At 39.2% G+C, this 20,590-nt stretch overlaps 1 protein-coding gene across 1 annotated transcript in view; it reads left to right on the top strand.

The window, feature by feature from the left end:
• Positions 1-20,590, top strand: part of UBE3D (ubiquitin protein ligase E3D) — an 85,065-nt gene that overhangs the window by 23,065 nt on the left and 41,410 nt on the right. Inside the window, exon 8 of the mRNA XM_058836844.1 lies at positions 4,534-4,703. Within this exon, the coding sequence (XP_058692827.1) occupies positions 4,534-4,703 (170 nt within the window). The remainder of the gene's footprint in view (positions 1-4,533; positions 4,704-20,590) is intronic.

Genomic DNA, 20,590 nt, shown 5'->3' with positions numbered 1-20,590 from the left:
AGCCTCTACCTGGCTAGAGGCAGGGCCCCTCTAAGCCTGGTTATCCTTCTTTCCTTGGGTATATGTCTTGGAGGTTCCTTCAAGGGAATCAGACATGTCATCATCATACTTGTCAGTTTGACTACAGGCTACTGGAGCGGCTTTCTTTTTGGTGGAGTATCCCCCCTGAGTCTTGCTGTCTTCCAATTCACGCACCCACTGTGCCAGAGCACCAGTAGATTTTCCATCCTATCTTTTCATGTTTTCTCCACAGTCACGTAGGAAAAACCACAGCTCAGCTCGTAGCCTTTTCTCTCTATCTGGGGAACTTCTGCGTTGAGTACCAGGGCTCTTGGTCTGTACTGCCGAGACTGGAACAAGGTCCTCCCTGAGTTTCTTGAAATTCTCCTCTATTTTGTCTTGAAAGTTTTGTATACATGTTTCCATAGCTGCAATTTTTGTCTGTATGGGGCCATGCACGGTATCTGCATATGCTCGAAGCTTCTTCGCCATATCTATCACAGTCTCCTCCCGGTCATTCCGCTTCATTGTTGCTAAAGCAGAAGCGTATTCTTGTGGCCCAAGTCGAACAAGTTTTCGCCACATCACAGATGTACATGGCACCAAGTCTGGATTTCTAGTACCTAAGTTACCCACGAAGACAATCTCTACTATTGCCATTTCTCTCAAGCGCTGAATCCCTTGTTCTATGGTTTTCCAACGAGTTTGCTGTATATAGAGATCATCTGCACACAGATATCTTTGTGCCACACTTCTCAGGACCCGTTCCCAGAGACTATAAGGGTCAGCCCCCCTCATCACTTCTTGGTCGATAACCGGATCGTGTGACAGGGATCCCAGATGCCTCGCTTCAGTGCCATCCAGAACTGTAGCCTCACCTGCAGCATCCCACAGACGGACTAACCAACTAATTATAGATTCATCAGGTCGTCGAGTGTAATCTTTTCTCAGGCCACGAAGGTCCTTCAGGGAGAAAGGTTCACCAGCGCCTTCTGATTTTTGATCAGTTGCTGGTCTTGAGGGTCCTTCCCCCGCATCACCATCATCATCATCTACTGGCCGATCGGTTTTGGTTTTGAATTTCATACCTCTCGTGGTAGGAGCAACAGACACTGGCTTAGGCTCACTGTCTGGTGTGGCCACTGGCTTAGGCTCACTGTCTGGTTTGGCTGCAGCCTGAGTGACTGGGGTAGCTGCTGATTTATCTGCCTGCCCTACAGTATCTAGCACCGTGCGATAAGCATACGCTAGGGCCCAGCTTATTGCAATGATATTTTTCTGCTTAGAATCATCACAGCAATTCTCTTCCAGATATTTCCCTACTTCATCTGGGTTCTGAATTTGTTCAAGTGAAAATTCCCAGGCTGGGGGATCAGAGAATTCCTTCAGAGTTCGGCCAATTCTCTCCCATTCTCTACTCCACTCAGGATTTCTCACACCTGAGTCTACTTCTGGGGCAGGGGTCTCATTGGCTCTTCTGGATATCTCAGCCCTCATTCTAGAGAAGTTGCAGACCATATAGAGGAAACCTAACAGCTGAACTAACAAGAAAGTGGTATCCTTAACACTCAGGGGAAACTGGATATTCTCAAAGAGGGACATAACAGATTCAAAGGAGAAGAAGGAAAGAAAAGGCTGGAAAGCCTCATCCCCTGCTCTTCCTCTAACAAACTGGGTACAATTACTAATAAACTCCCAAAATGTGCTACTGGGACTGGGAGGCAGGGTCGGGCGAAGAAACCATAAGCCAAACATACCTGACAGAAACTTCAGTAGTTCTATAAACTTCTTATAAATCATTATCACCGAGCCCAGCACAATAACCGTTCTAATCCGTGCCCCTCTACTGGGAAAGAGGGCAAAGACAGGTATTAAAACCTCAAAAACTTTTAGGGACCAGATCCACATGAAGGCTTCCACCCCGAGAGATATTATGTATCCAAGCAACATGGCTGCTGACTGCTTTATCCCAATACAGAATAAATACAACCAACAATCAGTACAGGTTTTTCCACTTTCTCTTGCCCCACGTTGGGCGCCAAAAACTATATTTGTCCTAGTTTAGGGCAAATTAGGGAGGAAAACTCCAAATGGGGATTTCCCCAGGGAAATGCCCCTCTTCACTTTCTGGTCCGGGAAAAGAGAGGGAAAAAAAATTCTTTGGAGAGAAGTGGAAAAAGCTGTTTATTTAACAGAAATTGAGTAATATTAAATAATAGTAATAAAACCTCTTGCTGTTCGATGGGGTGGCAAATCTAGGAAGAAAAGTCCTTTTCATGTGGTGAAGCTCGGCTCGCTCAGGTTCTTATCAGTCCCTCCGGCGCTGGAAAGTGCCGAGGCCCAGGGCCCGGTGGGCCACAGGCTTGTGAGCTCCCGGGGTTTGGCTGGGTGTTCAGTCCAGAGCAGGCTTGCACAGATCCAGAAAAAAAGGAAAAAACAAAAGTCCGGGGAACTCTGCCTCAGCTAGCTAAAACTAACTAAAAACCAGGGAGAAGCTCTGTCCCGCTGTCTGTCCGTGCTGCAGACAACACAGTCCAGGAGCGAGATGTGTGGGAGTGATGTTTTCTTTAACACAAACTGCGGCTCTTTCTACCCCCCTCTCTTGCTCTCAGAGTCAGTCTTAAAGGTGCAGAACTTAATATATAACATAAACCAGACGATTGGGGATACCAGTATCATAAAGTCACCCCAGGACACAGATAGAAAACAAGATCAAAAAATAATTCATACATGAAGAAAAGAATGAAAATACTGCCTAAAGATGTAAATGTAGTTCAGAAGTTGATTTTCGTCATGGATGGGAATCCTTCCACCCCCAGAAATTCATTTGCTTTCTCTGTATTGTGTGCTAAATTATTGATACAGATCTGTTGTGTTGCTGTTGAGACAAAGATATTCATACAAGTTCTGGAACATGATTGTAAGATGCCACATGTAGCACTCATGTAGAAAGAAGTGCTTTTCAAATGGACTATGTTGCAAATTAAATGCTTTGGTTGCTTTCTCTGCAGCAGATTGCAGAAGGATTCTGAAAGGAGCAGACAGCTATTGCTACATTGTTCCCTTATCTAGTTTGAAGGATATTCCTCTGAAAAGTATCCCGGGAAGCTCTTTCCACATGGAATTATTAGAAATTTCAAAAGGAAGAGACTCTGTTCAGTTTGTGTTGGCAGTGGCCTGTGTTTCTGCAGCATTTTCTTCCAACACCTCTTCAGCACTTGGCTTTAAGAGCCTTGTGTAATGGTCCTAGCTAATGAGGTATATTTTGCAGTTTAGGCTATAAATGTGTACAGTGAGTTAGCAGAGCAAAACTGATGAACGACCACTTGCAAAGCCAAGTGTGGTTGCTTGTCATCATTCATGTGCATATGCTAAAGTGATTCTCCTCCTCCCATCCCCTCCTAAGATATCTTTATCAATATATCTCATTCCTTCTTTATGAAGCTTTCACTATAATGTTCTGAGCCTTAGGCTCTGATAAATTGTGACTGTCACATTCAATTACAACATACACTATGTGTCCTGTTAATGACGGTGTTCTCCTTCCACAGGGGATATCATGTGTCTGCTACCCAACATCATGTAACTTGTTTTACTTGAAGCTGATTAGATCATGAGAAGCAGAAGATTGCTCTCTAGTGAGCAAAACTGTATAAATCCCATTTTCTATGATAAATTTTTCATAAACATTTCATACAGGTAACAGATTTGTAAAAATTGATTTCCATTGTTAACTTGGATCACTTTACTACTTCAGGCTGTGATTTAAGGAAAAGCCTGACTTATTTGTATGGTGTTTAGCAGGAAAGTCCTGGATCTGACTCAGAACACTGATACCAAATCACACAAAGATTAAAGAAGATCCATGATGGGATGCAAAAAGCTCAGATTTCTCAAAACTCTCCCCAATATGTATCGCAAATTTCTGTGAGCAAATAGTGCTGAAGAATGCCAGTCCCATTATGAAATTTGATGTTTATTTTCCAAGTCAGGGTCTGCTGCAGCTGTCTGTAAATTCCAACATGCCTTTTAGACCACGTTAATTGTTGTCTTTTTCCTTGCATATATTAGCTCCATAGAGCCATAACTACCATGCTGCTTCTAAAAATCCTCAATTTTTAGCAGTTCAGTGGGCAGTCTTTCAGTTCTCTGTTTCAGTTGCTCAACACCTTATGCTTGACTAATGCCTAAAAAAATTATGAAGTTGGATAAATAATACATTTGGTACTGAAAGAGATTACTTGGGATATTTCTTTTGTTTCTACTAAAGAGAATGTGCTACAGTCAAAAAAAAGAGGCAACTTCAGAGTAATGATCTTAAGAGTGACTGATAAATCAGCATTGTATTACCCTTTTTTCTCTGCTAGCTGTAGAGACTGTGCTGAATAATAAAATACCAATTATCGTCTGTTAATACTTTGTTAGAAACTTTGTAAGAATATGGCTTTAGTATCAGCTGATTTAGGGTCAGAGTAAAGTAACAAATTGAACTGCATGTAATCTACAGGAAATGAAATTATTTTTCATTTATAGATATGGCTTTTAAATTCTGACACCTTGCTGGTAGAGTCTTTAGGAAGTTCCTCCTCCCACAGTGATTTTACACTCTTTGGAGATATCCTCACACCTACCTCTGGACCAGTGGGAACCTGGAATGCTGTCAAAGTCCTTTACCAGCCATGCATTCAATGCAGAAATAAGGAGTAAGTACAAACTTTTTTGAACCCAGATTCTGGTATTCATTTGCCTTGCATTAGTATTTATTTCATGTTCTTTGGACAGTCTGTTAATCTCAGCTATAAACTTCTTTGAATTTACATATTTCTTAAAATTTTTTTTTTCAGCAGAATTCCAGAGGAGTAGTATTTGGTTTCTGCCAGATAAAGAAACCAAATTTTTGCTTTTGCAAATGGTTGCTACATTTTTGCATTGTAATATTAAAATATAGGCCAAAGAATTTTGTTGTTTCTAAGGGCACATGTCAGTAACTTAGGTATTAGTGTTTAAATTTAATTTGCTTTCAGCCTGTGATGAAGTTATGTTAAAAAGGAGCAGGGCCCTGAGAGAAGGGAAAAGAGAAGAGGCGAGGAAGGTAGTTAAATACAGTGTCATAAAAATACTTTGATATGTCTGGGTGTTCTGGAGCTCTCATAAAGGAAACGTTTGATTTCAGCAAGTTTTTTTGGAGTTTGACATTATGAAAAACATACACTGCTTAACATGTTAAAGCCTTTATCGGTTGGAGAGCAAAGATAAGAGCATGTTGATTAAACAGTAGCTCCAATGTTTGCAGGTGCTGAAGTATGATTTAAGTATAATTTATTGCCTCCTCTGTGCAGTCGTAGAAAATAAAGCATCGATTTTGTGTAAGCCACACTTAAATAGTGCTTTTTTGTTGTTTTTTTTTTTCTTTAAACTTTGGAAACTAGGAGAGAAAGATTTAAATAAGTATGGTTGAAGACATTCACTTCAGACTCAGTCAATATACAAATAATTTATAGCCCAAGACCTCATAAAAGTACAACAGAAATGTTTTCTCACATAGACAAGCAAACATATATATGAATTTAATATTTTTGTAGCAGAAACATACACCTTACAAGCATGTATACCTCATTGTAGTGTGTTTATCCTGGATGTTGCCAAGTGTATTCTTTTTATATTTCAAGCAGATGCAATATTGAATAGGGGAAATAAACTGATGAATGGAGATAGTGCAGAATTTTAATATTTAGAGAAAAGGTCATTGTTACATTGTTAATGTTAGTCACATAAGAGAAAAAAATATCTTTTAATAGCTTCAGAAGATGGCTTTGGAAAACCTCTATGATCTAAATGTTATTTAGGGATCCAAAATACATCCCAAAGTATTATCATTTAAACTGCTTATTCTGAGAATGGGAGATGTTTTGCAAGAATTTGTCTAAAATGAAAGATATTTCACTTACTACTCTTAAGTCTTACAGAAGTGTAACTTACAGTTTTGTATTTCAAGTTTCATTTCTTTATTACTGAGAAAACTTAATTATCTTAACACATGTTCATCTACTCTGACATGTTATTGAGATAGAAATTATCTACTTAGACATTTTCCTAGGATTCACTAATGCTTTCCTTGAATGGAGTTCTCAGCAGCAGTATTTTAGTGCGAGATTTTATTCAGTTCTTTCTATTTCCACTGACAAGTCTTGTTAGTAATCAATTTTTTCCAACATTTTTTTCCACTCCACTACTATGTGTTTATCTTCGGGATTTTGCAGTGAGCAGAAGGAACAACTGAGGTTTTAATTCTTCTCTGACAGTAATTGGTATTTTCTCTATCCAGTTCCTGGACAAGTGAAATAATGGAAGAGAAAAAATGGAGAATTCTTTTTAAGCTTCAGAAACAAAACTGTTGGTTTAGTATTGTTTTTCCATTTTTATATTTCTAGGAAAGAGCAGTAAAAAGGACATTAACACATCAGTCTGTTTCCACTATCTTGTTTATCAGCTGGCCTCAAGTACCATATGAATCTGTGCAATCAGACTGAAGTCTTTCTGTATTTCCTGTACACAGGAGTGTAAACACAGCGTAAACAAAAATATCAAAACCAGTATGACTTACTTAATGTGATGCATTTGCATTTAGAACTCAAATATTATTTCAAGAATTTTGAACAAAGTGATTTCTTAGTGCAAGTTCCAAAACTGCCAGATGCCCACACTCTGATAAAAATTATGACACGTACCTTGCTTCCTCCTGCACATACACCTACCTTTGGAATAATGGAAAGGGTTCAGAGCCCATGGCCTTCTTCCCATAGAAGGGAATAAGCAAGGACACCTCTAGAGGAGAAAGGGATCAACAGGAGGTCTGCATGTGACTTAGAGCCCAGCAGACCCCAGTAGCTGCGAGGGATAAGTGTGCACTGTGGCATCGTGTTTTATATTAGAGGGCCTCTTCAGTTGCTGTGAGTCCCTGGGTACACTTGGGTTCTGTCCAGTTATGGCAGGGCCAGAATCTGATCTGTGTGGTGGGAGGGGAAGCACCTTTCTTACTTGTGGACACTTCAGGGTCTGTGCTGGTTAGCTGGGCCATAGGTTAAAACAGATTAAGGCTAACTAGAAGTAAAAGTATTGGTTTTAATATCTAAGTATAATAACATAATCACATATTTGTAAAACATAGGTGAAGAAGTGACATAAAATCTGTACCTGGTCTATGTACACAAGCATAAATCTGCTTATTGTGAGATAAATACACAGTCCATTGTAGTAGTTGAGGTCTTGGGCTTTGTGAAATTCTCCCTTAGCAAAAGCTGCTGCTAAAGAGAGTCTGACTGATATTGTCTAATAATTCACATTCAGACACTCTTTTCTGGGGATGCACACAAATATTTTTCTTGAGGGGAGTGTAGGAGCATTTGAATGTGATCTTCATTTCAAGATTTTTGGGGAAAGTCTAAAGAAGCATTTTATTGTCTCACTCAAAAACTCATTTTATCCCCCTTTATTCAGAGCTCAGTTTTGTAATTCTTTGTAATTAACTTAATGCTTATTTCTCTACCTCGGATACAGAAATGTTTTTGCTCTTAAAGTAGGAATTATGTCCTGTGGACAACACTGCTTCAGTGAGCAGCAGAATTCTCTTTCCTCCTGTAAATCAGTAGCATATCTATCACTGTACCTTACATTCAATATTTCTCTAACAATTCCAAAGGAAACAAACATTCAAGTAGGATAAATGTCCATGGTTCATTGCTGGCTGCAGAGTGGTAATTACCCATTTGGAGTGATTGCTGTTCAGGGGTGGCTGATCCTGAAGCCTTTTCTAACGAAGTTGTGGTCTGAGTTAGGCTGAGGATTGCTGTGAAGGTAATCACCCTTTGTGTGGCATGAACAATATGCTGATTTCATGTCGAATTTGTTTATCGGTGTTGACCATCAGCTCCTTTCCAGGTAGATTGCAGTCTAATAATCAGCCTTCCTCTGTTTTTGGGAAGGTGTCTTTTATCAAGTTATCCTGATTTTGTTCAGAATTTTTTCTTTCTTGTTCATGGCCATTTTTGTTCCCAACATGTGTCCTATTGATGGCCCTTCCCAGCTCCATGTTGTCTGTGGAAGGAAGAAGCATCTCTGTTCTTCCAGTCTCTGGGAGAATGACTGACATATGGGATAGGAACAAGCTGTGAACACGTCATGTGGAGCCTCTCTCCATATACCTTTATTTTGGCAGGAAATTCCTAACAGTTGTGCTCTGGGTGTTCTCTGTATATTATGCTGCTTTGCTTGAGGACATTCAGTAACTTTTAAGGCACTGTGAAGTTAAAATAGGGTTAAGTATATCCAGACATACTATTTATAGTAATTCTTGTAATTTCTCCTTAGAGATGTATTCCACTGATCTTCCCAATGGTAGCCTTTAAGTGTTGTAGTGATTTGTATGTTACTCCTTCAGCAGTGAAACAGGGCTAGAAACACCTAGGTGTGTGTTATGTGTGATAACACAAGTTCTGGGTAAGTCTGTTTGCAGTTAGGCTTTTAGCCCTTGAGAGAGCTTTATGACAATTCTACAGCAAATTAGTTGAAACTGCATGAAAAAAGTATCTTATAAATGTGTTTGAGTTCCATTAGAGAAGGATACCTAATGCATTTTCTGCTCTGTCCTTTATGGATCATGTGCATGTGATTATGTTGGTTCCCTCCACTTTTCTCTCAGCAAGGCTACTTTACTCCACCTACAAATCTGCTGTGCAGACAGAAGAGGTCTTCCTTTCAAGTAGCAGGTTCTTGGCAAATAACACCTTATGCAAACAGCCTTAGCTGCTGGGAGTGATAATAGTAAATACTGCTGAAGTGAGAGTGTTGTAAAAATGTATGAAGAAAATTGAAAATGTGGTTAACATGGCAATTTGACCATAACTTGATCTCAGAAAATATATGTGAAGGTACAGTGGGAGGAAAATTGCACTTTTCCCTTTAGAGGAGAGTGCTAGGCAAAGCTTTGTCAAAAGGTTGTTGATAGGTTTTTTGTATCTCGTATGCATCTGGAATCTCTCTGAATGGTTTTCAGCTTTTGCAGAAACCTTTTCCTATGTAAAAATTTGCTGCTTATAATTTGGGAGTTGAAAAATTACTTCCAGAAATTTTTCATTTTATTAGCTTTAGAGGGACAACAATAAGATGGAAAATTGAGTTTGTGCCTGAAAACCTGGAGGGTTTGAGTCCTAGTGCTTTTATTACAGTCCATATATAGTTAGATGTTTATGAAGCTGTTACTGATGTATTCCAGAATGTTATTTCTCCCAAGAATGGCTTTCATTCTGTATATGACTCTAGAGTACTTCTCATAAAACATCAAACTGTGTCCTATATCACTGATTCTTTGATGTCTGAGATTTTCTCAGTCTTTCAGTGACTCTTGCCTGTAGAAAACACATGGGACTACACAGATCAAAAACTGATTGACTGAGGAGTGACCAGTGTTTCTCTGGTTTGTGCTCTCTGTAAGCTGATTTCTCTGCCTGGGATGATTAAAAGAGTGGATGTGATTGTAAATGGAATATGAAGGATCTGGTTTGTTTCAGTTTGTTTTTTTTTTCTGTTCCCTTCTTGAATTATTTCATGGTATTGAGTTAAGAGAACTGACACCATGGGTGGGATGAGTTGCCTTAAAAGAGATGACTGAACAGGCAAAAATTTTTAAAAGATACAGTCTGATGCCAATCAGGGTTTTGGGACAGGAAGGAAAAGAATACTTCTCAGAGTTTGATAGACATGTGGAAGGTATAAGCCTCATGAAATTTGAATGCGTAGGCAGCAGACTGCTCTTCAGTACTGGTAACGTCCTTTCCCACCTCTGGGAAAAACTTTTAAGTATAACTTTGAGGAGACATATCCTGACTTTCTTTCTTCTTGAAACTACACCTGCCATGTGCAGCAGCCTTTTATGGTAGTTACTTAGGAACTTAGTTCTTGCTCCTAAACACAGATCTTTTATCTCTTTCCACTCTTCAGAGCTGCTGGATTTTTGGTATCTAATCTTTGCTGTTTAAAATGGTATTAGAAGTACTAATTGAAGCAGAGAAGACTGTTGGAATAAACTTTTTGTCTACTGAATAAATTCTATTTTTGCTCAAAAATTTTGCTCACTTCATCATTCCAGCTCAAGTTTTTTGCTTAGGTTGCACTTTTTTGTTTACCTTTTAAAATTTCACATTGACATCAGAGGAGGAAGAATTCTGACTGATTTTTAAAATGGGATTTGCAATCCCAAATCACTTAGCCATTTGTTGATAATCTGACTGATAGCCTGCCTTTCTTCTTGTGTGTTGTGCAAGGTGCTATTGTATTAGTACTTGTCTTGCAGGGTACTGCTTTTGTTCTCTGCATTAAAAGTGTTAAATGTGATCTACAGACTAATTGGCAATGTAAAAATATGAAATTGACTGTAAGGGCTATTGCTTAACTACCTCTTATGGTCTAATTTTTTAAAGAAAAAATAGATAAATATTCCTTTAAGATGTCTGATTAAAAATATGCTTTTGAATCAGGATTTGTGATTCTGTAATATGGCAAAACAAAAAATAAATTTCAGACTTACACCTTTTTTCCATATTCTTCATATTTATTTGTGAAACCCTGCAATTCCAGTAGGCAAAATTTTGGTAGTTTTTATGTGTCTTTGGCTCATCTTGCTGTAGTTCAGCTCTTTGAGGAATCTTAGGATTGGTAATAAGAGAAATGTCAAGTTGGGTGGCAAAAAATTGTAAATTAAAAGCAGCAAGACTACACAAAACTAATTTAAAATGTGTTGTCGGAAACAACTGCATTGCCAGGTAATTAATAACACTTATAGGATGATAGGAATGTAAGAAATGCCATGCTGGGTCACAGTGCTTTAGCATGTAGTTCGGTATCATCCCTCTGACATCCAGAAGTGTTCTTCAGAGTAGCATGTGAGCACTTTCTTGTGTTGCTCTGTACTGTATTAAGGATTTCAGAGGATACAGCTCTGCCTATTCCCTTTACTGTCTGTTCATTCACATCTTTTGGTCATCTGTTTGAGTAAATACTTTTTGGCCTTCTGGTGCTGTTAGCCTCCACAATCAAGTGAAAAGTTCTAGAAGTTCACTACTGATGTGTAGTACTCTTTAAACTCCCAGGAAATGATGTCCTGCTAGATTTGGGTGGGGATTTGCAAATCACAGTTCAGAATTCCCACCAGCTACGTTGATGTGGGGATCCTAAACTACAGCATGCAGTGTTCTTGCTGATTACAGTTTGGGGCTAGACTTACTTGCTGGAGGGAAATCAATGTCACATCTACTCAAGTCCTCCTATGTACATGTATCTCTCTCATTTTGCTTTCCTTGTAACACTGCTTTTTTTAAAGCCAGGTAGCCTAAATATGATAGTGCTGATCCATTGAGGGTAATTTTATAATCATACATCAAATATAGCAGATTTCCATTTGGATGCTTGCAGTTTGTTTCTCGTAGACTTATAAAGACTGTTGGGTTCGCTTGGGAACTCTTAAGTACTCAACTCCTGTAATGCCTTTAAAATGACAGGATCTATTTGAGCAGGCAGAATCAAATAATGAACCAAGAGTGAAAAAGCAAATCTTATAAAAGCTTATTGGACAGATGGCTGACATGGACTACTTAAACCTCAAAACTTGATTTATTTATTGGATTTTAGGATCTTGGCCTATTTTAAATTAATTAGCATTTTTTGTTTCTATTGTATTTCTCTGTGACAGGCTGTATAAAATAACAATACTTAACAATTTAAGGTGCCAATTTTACTTGATATATTTTTAAATTGGTAAGGCTAAAGAAAATTGGGATTGTATGACTTGAGACCAAAGAAGAAAGGCTTATTTATAAAATTGGTCAGGATACTTCAATTTTTGTGTGTGCAGCAACAATAGGATATTGCTGCTGTTTGCCTGTTTTGAGTGATGTAGCATCAAAACAGAACAAGCAATTCTTATGCTGGCTCCTCTGAGTACTGGCCTTAAGCTATAAATTAAATTATTTGTATAATTAATAAGCATAAAAAGTGATACCTATCACAGAATCATGGAGTGGGTAAAGTTGGAAGGCACCACTGTGGAGCCATCTGGTCCAACTTCCCTGCTCAAACAGGGTCATCCTAGAGCATATGGCACAGAATTGAATCCAGATGGTTCTTGAATATCTCCAGTGAGAGAGACTCCACAACTTCTCTGGGCAATGTGTTCCAATACTCAGTCACCTGCACAGTAAAAAAGTTGTTCCTCATATTTAGGTGAAACTTCCTTTGCATCAGTTTCTACCCATTGCTTCTCGCCCTATTGCTCGGCACCACTGAGAAGGGCCTGGCTTCAACCTCTGACATCTTCCCTTTAGATACTGATAGACATTGATGAGGTCCCCTTTCAGTTGTCTCTTCTCCAGATTGAACAGGCCCAGCTCCCCCTGCCTTTCCTCATAAGAGACACTCCAGTCACCTCATCAACTTTGGTGTCCTCCACTAGACCTACTCCAGGAGTTCTGTATCTCTCTTGTACTGCAAAGCCCAGAACTGGACTCCAGATGTGGCCTCACCAAAGCTGAATATAGGGGCAGGATCACCTCCCTTGGCCTGTTAGCCATGCTCTTCCTAATGCACCCCAGGATACCATTGGCCTTTTTGGGCACGAGGGCATTTCGGGCTCATAGACAGCTTGTTGTCCACCAGGACCCCCAGGTCCATCTCCCAGCAAGTCAGTCCCCAGCCTGTAGTAGGGCCAGGGGTTACTCTTCCCCAGGTGCAGGACCCTGCACTTGCCATTGTTGAATTTCAGAAGGTTCCTCTCTGCCCCTCTCTCCAGCCAGCTGAGGTCCTTCTGAAGAGCTGCAGAGCCCTCTGGGGTATCAGACACTCCTCCAGCTTTGTGTCATCAGTGAACTTGCTGAGGAGACCTCTGTCCCTCCATCCAAGTCATGGAGGAATAAGTTAAACAATATTGGGCCCATTACTGAACCTTAGAGGACATCACTAGTGACAGGCCTCCAACTAGACCCTGTGGCACTGATCCTGACCCTCTGGGATCTGTCCTTCATTCAGTTCTTAATCCACCTGGGCATGAATGTTTGAGGAAGACGTGGATGAGATTTGACTAGAAAGTTGGGAAGGGTTCTTCCAGGGAATAAAATTGTGCAGAATTTTAGAGCTTCAGCCAAATAATTTCCCAAAGACTGGACTATTAGATCTACTCAGAAGTGAGATGTTTGATTGACCATGCCTATTTTCCCACTGTGTATGGCCATGAGACCAACAGCCCAATAGCTGTTGTTGCAGGGAGGGGAGTCTTTTAGCTGTAAATGTCTAGTTTGGTTTTAGGTTTTTTATGTACTTTGACTTAGATGCACAAGAAGAATACTGATAAGATATTCTGAAGAGGTCAAGACAATAAAAAGATTTTACTGGTAACTTTGGAAAATCAGAGAACTTTGACAAAAGTTTGGGCCAGCATTCAATCAACATAAAAGCAACTTCTCAGAGCATTAACTTAGCAAACTCCAATTCCATCCAATTTTAAGTTACTCAAAACTATGAGAAGAAGGAATTAGTAGAAGAAAGGCAGAAAGACAGAAAGGTCCAGAAAAGAACATGTAGAGCTACCACTCCTGGTTGCTGCAGTGTTCAGCTGGTAGAAATTCTAAGAGGCAGGGTCAGGACGTGCTCACTGTGTGTCCTGGCTTAGGTATCCTTTGGCTTTCCTGGACCCCTTCCCCAGCTGGGACTTCTGGTCATGTGGCCACTCTGGGGCTAGAATGGGGCAAGTGTGGAACATTGCCTCAGGTGTGCCAGGGATTGGCAGCCAGTGCAGGACTGGGATACAGGCCTGGGGGGGTGTGGGGCATTGCCACATGAAAGGCAAGGGCCGACCTTCCCCTTGACACTCATATGCACCTGAAATGTTTCAAGCCAGCAATCCTTTCAGTCTCAGAACATCTTTGCATAGAGAGCCACACTGGTACCACAGTCTTGATTGGACTGGTATTCAACCATTTGCTAATTATCAAGGGTGGTTTTATTTCTTTACCTGTGGTGTGTCCTCCTACATCTGAAGTCCATTCTAATTAACTTTATGTACAAAAGGTTTATGGCTGTCTTGTTTTCAGCTGTTGCATCTCCTGTTTGAATAAGGTCATCTAGTCAAAGACTTCTCATTGAACTGGTGTCTGTGACACAGTTTATCCATGCCTACTTCACTTCCTTTTGTCAAAAATCTGTTTTAGTCTGTCTGTAACATCAATTCCTGCATCAGCATTGACTTGGTTTGAAAGATTTAAGTCTTCCATCTAAATCCCCTTTCTATTCTTTTTTTTCTTCTTCTGCTCTCGCTCATGTCCAGAACTCAGCTGCCAGGCTGCATGCCTCCCTTATCCTGTATCTTGTGCTTCTAAGCTGACAATAGCTTTCCCTTTTTCTTGACCCATAAAATTTTAAGAAAGCACATCAGATTAAAGAGCCAAAACAATCTGCATTCACTGATATGGCCATGTCAAGGTGCATGCGTGGGTGCAGCCCCCACAGTGACTCTCACAAGGTTGGTGCGTGGCCTTGTGTGATTCCCTCTGCTCTGCTGTGCCTTGTGTCTGCAGCCGGACAGCAGGACTCTGGACAGCTCTGCCTGCGAGCTGCCAAGGGCTCCATCAGCGTCAGCCAAGATTAAACAGGCACTGTTAAATCTCTGCTGTAGCAGAAAGGGGGAAGCTTCAGAATAGTTGAAAGGGAAAACTTGGGAAATAGCTCTGAGGAAAGGAGGTGTTAAAACTAAGGACAGTTTTGGGAAGGGTGGAGGGGATATTTATGGAAGAGTATTTTCCTGTGCAGAGGAAAACTGACAGACATGTGAGGACACATACTGGCAGGGGACATGGAGAAGGGGCTAGTGGAAAATTGAGTCTTTCTAGATATGCAGTTGGTCTGCTGTAAGTTTCCAAAGTGAGCTGTGGGATGTAGTAAAATATGTAAAAAAATCTATACTGGTTTAGGATTTTGACTTGAAGTTTATTTTTAGGAGAGGAAGCTGTGTTCTTGACGGCTGGTTTTATTTATTTAGGATTTAATTGCTTGTTAAATTTGACTTCTAGCCACATCTGATACTTCAATTTTGTGCTACCTGCATAGAGGAGCTTCTGTATAATTTTTGCAAGAGGTGTAATTTTTTGTGAAGAGGGAAGATGATGATAAAAATAAACTCTTCTATGAAAATTGTAGTTTCAATGTGAAAGGGAAAATATGACATATATGAAATTCTAACTTTAGTCATTAGGCTTTTGTTTGGCAATGGTTTAGACTGAATGAATAGAAAATAAATTTTGCTGTCAGCAAATTCAGGATTAACCACTTCTATTATTCGTGCTGTTCCTTGCTTTGCTGTGGATAATTGCATCTTGAAATACTGAATTTCATTCTCTTCTGAAGTCAGTACATCAGGAAAAAAACAACTTCAAAGCATCAAGCTGAGAGATTTTTGTGAACAGTGATTACAGCATTTTTTTGTACAGCAGGATAACTTCTCCCTTTGGATTCAGACATAATGTTCTGGAGTGCTTGGTATTTGTGAATATTTCTATATGGAATATCAACAGTGCTGTTGAAGAGATTTAATTTTACCCAAAGGTTTAAAAATCAGAGGCCAGAAAACATTTTCATCTTTATATTGTTCTGAAAATCCATTTCAAGTTCAGAAATGGCCCCCTGCTTGTTATAATAGGACTTAAAAAGGGAATTAAAGTTTATGGAGCATGTATAAATCTTCATGTGGCACAGCTGGTAGGAATAACCTCCATGAGAACACCCAGGCAAATGCTTTACACTGTGGCCAGGGAATTTAGAGTTTTATGTACAGGTAACAACAGTGCTATCTCATCATACAGACCATTGGTTCATTCAACATTGATATAATTTGATGGGTTTTTTTCTTAAATAATTTTTCTCTGCTGCTTGGCTGGTTTGTTATGCTGACAAAACTAGTGTTACTATTTGTGGCTATTCTACAGCCCTGAATACACACCTGATTCAAAACTGTTAGGAAAGAGTATCAAAGACACCATCCCTCTGGTACCAGTGACAGTGTTGAGGCTGCTAGTGTGACAGTGAGGTCATATTAGGTATATATTTTCTACATAGTGTTTAATTCCCATGGTTTGTAGTTAGAGCCTTTCCTGGGGATTGTGGTGTGACCATGAGTAACAAGGATACCACATTGCTAACTGGGTTTGCTGCTGCCTCTCTGCCACTCTCCCTGCATGGCCTAGATGGGAAACTCAGATTGTCATGCAGGAGCCAACCCTGCTTTTCAGTGATGTCTTAGGTGAGGTTACTGCACCGTTTGCCTTACTTTTGCAGCACAGACAGCTGAACCACTTGACAGTCAAGTCCTCGGCTGCTGCAGTTTAGAGCATATGGTTGAAAGTAAATTGTTGCCAGTTTTGGATTTCTTAAAGTCACTACCCATTGAACCATGGCAGTTTAGGAAATGAGTGATGAGTAGTTCAGGTGTCCAGGCAGGGTCAACTGCTGAGACCAGTAGCTTCATCAGCTATCTCACCCCTGCTCATCCATCAGGTCACTGAGTACCAAAACTGAGTGATATAAATACCTCCTAGTGTGCTCACAGTGCACAGAAATAGCAGGTTATACCAGCTTTACAGCATTTAAGCATTGGCTCTGAATGTCTTTCTTTTTTCACCTGTAGCTACTAATTAAAAAAAAACTTACTTAATAACTTATGCTGATTTATCATAATTGCATCTATCAATCCATTTCTAATGACTAGATGCATGAATTTCAACAGTCCTTTCCCTAAGGCCACATTAGTCAGTATAAGCTCAGACTGATACGTAGAACAATTTTTTTCCCCTAACTCATAAGGAAGTGTAAAAAATTTATGATGTTGCTTTAACAAGGCCCACTGAGATTTGGGATTATATATCTAAACCCTTATTGAAGACAAAAACTTTCCTATGTTTAGCCATGCAGAGCAAAGCTGCTCTTCAGACAGCATTTTAAAAGTGAAGATAATTTGATAAACATAGAATTGAAATCATAGAGAAAGGTATGAAGGAACTTCCATCTGAATACCTTTACTGCAAAGGCACAGTTACTATTAACAAATATAAAATATAAATTGGAGTAGCAGCAGCTCTTGAATTTTAAGGTCACTTCACTATACTAGGAATCAGCAGTGGAAATTTTTAGCATTGTTAGAAGAAAACTACTGGCAATACTGAAGAAAAAACGGAAGAGGCAAGATAGACCTCATTCCTTAGCAGGAGGATTAATTCTCCTGTAAAATTAATCTGATTTCTTAGTCTCACTCTTCAGCACCCAAATCTCTGTTCTTTCTCTAAAAGGTAATTTTTACTCAGGTATGCCACTGTTGGGGCCTCATTTTAGTATCCCTCTACTTCCTTCTCCTGGGAAACTCTAGAAGGAAAATTAAGTGGAATGTATTTCATGAGATATTTTATGTTCAATTCCCTCTTGTTTTCTTTGAGTAATTAGGAAATTAAACTGTTTCCACAGGCTTGGAAGTGAAAAATCTGATGTAACATTAGGCCATTTAATTAAATTATAAAAATTGAACCTAATATTTTTAGGAAGGATATTTTACAGGAGGCATGAGTGCAGTTGGCAGAAAGTTTTAAGTTCCACAGTTTCAAAGTACCAGAATAGCTTTAGACATTTTCACTCCTTTTGTAAACCTGAGCAATCTGTCTATCCAGAAACTTAAGTGAATTCTTTGTGTCTCTCAAGAAACTAGGTGTTCTCCTTTTGTAAGATTTGTAAGATTCTCCTTTTATAGATTGATAAATATGTATACTATTCCATTCAGCCTTCCTTTGGGTAAATTTCTGTGATTTTAATTTTCAGTGTTTGCTGTGAGAGTATTTAGATTTACTGACAGTCTATGCAGGACAGTGTAGAGGTAACTGAGCTGCACAGTCCCAGAAAACCTTGAGGAAAAAAATTAAAGCCTGAATATGGCTGGGGATCGTGTTGCTGTTTTTACAAGCAGTGACACTGAGTATTGCATGACAGAATGAAGGCACATAGGTGTTCTAGATTAACGATTAAGCTACAGGTGCTGGTCTTTAAGCAGCATCTGCATGTATTTTTACACTGTGTAGATCCAACAGGAATATGTAATCTCTCCTATGCTCCACATAATGATGTTTTGTTTCAATAAGTGATGGGAATATTGTCTTGGAATGTACTTTTATTCACCTTGCTTAATGTAGAATGATTTGGTCTGGATACAAAGTGTTGCTTTTAAGGATGCAGAGTTTTTAAATCTTTAAATCTGATGAAACACCAGACCATTATTTTCCATCTCTTGAATTGTTTTGCTGTTGTGGGGTTCTTCTTTTGCTTTCTCTGCAGCATATGTGAGATTTGAGATTTTGTTAATAATTAGTATTGCAATTTGCACACATGGCATAGTTGCTGCTGCTCTGTAGATACTTCAGTCAGCGTTACCAATTGGGAAATCATCTGGTAGCAGCTTTGGGCAAGCAAACCAAACCATTACCACTTCAGTAATGGCTCAGTGAATGAAGGAGGACTTCAAACAAATGAAACTGGAAAACAAGTCAATCACAGATGAAACTAGGAGCTTAAATAACTCAAAATAATTCTTAACGTTGCATTTGTGATGCTTAGAATTATTATAAGAGATCAAGAATAGTAATACTTTTTTTTTTTTTTTTAATCTTGGATATTGTATACTGATTTATTTTGAATAGATGTACTAAGAAAATTTCTTCCTAAGGTACTGCAGCTTGGTTCACTGTTTTCATTATGAGAACTTCTACTTTTTTTTTTGAAAGCTAAATTATCTTTACAGTCTGCAGCTTTATTTTATCCCCCTTGCTCTTAGAATAATTTGCTCACCTGAGTAGTGATTGGGTGAACTGAAGTGAATTAAATGTAATTTGAAATTACATAGGTCTTCTTTTTCTTAAGCATCTGACCCTCAGTGGGTCTGGGCATAGTGCTCATGAGGTTTTTGGGACCTTTTGTACTGAACTAGTTCAAAAATTTAATTATTGTATTTGATCTGCCTTGCCACTGTTTAGAATGATGGTTTTGGATTTTTTAATTGCCTCTTTATCAACCTTTCACATTTTACATGGTGAAAAATAATTCTCAGATACTGGACATAGCATTTGTACATGGGGAAACTTCCTGTGAAGTGAAGGGCTCTTGTATTTGTGATAGGATACCTCACACCATGTTTTTTTATGTTCAATAATATAACACCTCATTTTGATGATTTTTAAATAAAGATTATAATTCCATTATTGATAGCATCTGGGCGTTCAAAAGTTTAGACATGCCAATATATTTGGAAAAGACATTTACATCTTCCTCCTGAGTCTCCTATTTTATGACTGGAGTTTCCAATCTTGAGAGGGGAAAGAGGGAGGAAACAGTGTGTAAAATCTTTCCTATGTGAGAGTTTGGTGGAAGTGTAGCCCAGGAAACAGCAGAGATATTTTGAGTTCTCTCTGGTCCTTCTACCTAGTGTCATGATGCCTGGAGGGGCTGAGAGACAGGCTGTTGTCTCAGCCTTCAGGTGGGAAGCTCAGCTGCATGCAGGAGATGCTGGCTAATGTACAGACAATGAGAAGGTGCTTTACATTTATGACCCATCACTAGAGTCCCTTGATAAGATTCTGTAAGTTCTTGACGTTGGTTTATGGAAAAAATACACCAAAGCAATTATGGCTTTTTTTTCCTTTGGGAAAATGAAGTACAGTACAAGTGATAGTACTTGGACTTGGTAGTATGATGTTAATAGCTGTACTGTATGATATTAGAGGTCTCTCCCAATCTAAATGATTCTGTAATTTTGTATTTTCTGTCTGTCTTGCAAATTACCTCCATCCTCCTTCTCCTGCCCTGACTTTTAAGCACATTTGCTTTATTTGGACAATTTTGGAGATAAACCTTCTGGATTATACCATTTCCACAATATTTGTAAAGTAAGTGTTCCTCTAGAGGAATACATTGTTAATGCCACTGATGAGAAAAACTATAGGTTTACAATGACAGTTGCAAGAAGAGTCTGTTGAGGAAGGCAGCTGGAGTCTAGGAGACTCTTCACCAGTCCCATGAACAGGCTTCCCTAAAATTCAATGAATCTTTTAAGGGTGAGCTGTCTGAAATTAATTTGCATTTACTAGAGTAACTATATTGGTGTCAGCAGGTGCCCTGAAGGAGCTTTTACACAGTACTTTGTTTTTCTACAGCTCTACTATGCATTTGTACCCTTCGGGAAATGAAAAGTATTAGAAGGCAATTGGCCTTTTTATACCCTTATATACATATCTAAATTGTTGAAAGGTTAAAAAAGAGGAAAGGAGATGTAACTTGAGAATTCAAGTGCTTCCCTACAAGTAAGATGGCACCAGTCGGGCTGTTAGCATAGGTCAGTAGCACATTGCTGTGTCCTCTGCATTGTTATTGTCATACTTTAGGGAAGTTATGAGCCATCTGTTCTAATTTAGAGCAAGATGTATCCAGGAAGGAATCAGGGGGTGAAGAAAAGTATTTAAAGAAG

This window comes from Poecile atricapillus, chromosome 3 (assembly GCF_030490865.1).
Source record: "Poecile atricapillus isolate bPoeAtr1 chromosome 3, bPoeAtr1.hap1, whole genome shotgun sequence".
In the NCBI taxonomy this organism is placed as follows: domain Eukaryota; kingdom Metazoa; phylum Chordata; class Aves; order Passeriformes; family Paridae; genus Poecile; species Poecile atricapillus.
This window is presented reverse-complemented; position numbering and strand designations above follow the sequence as displayed.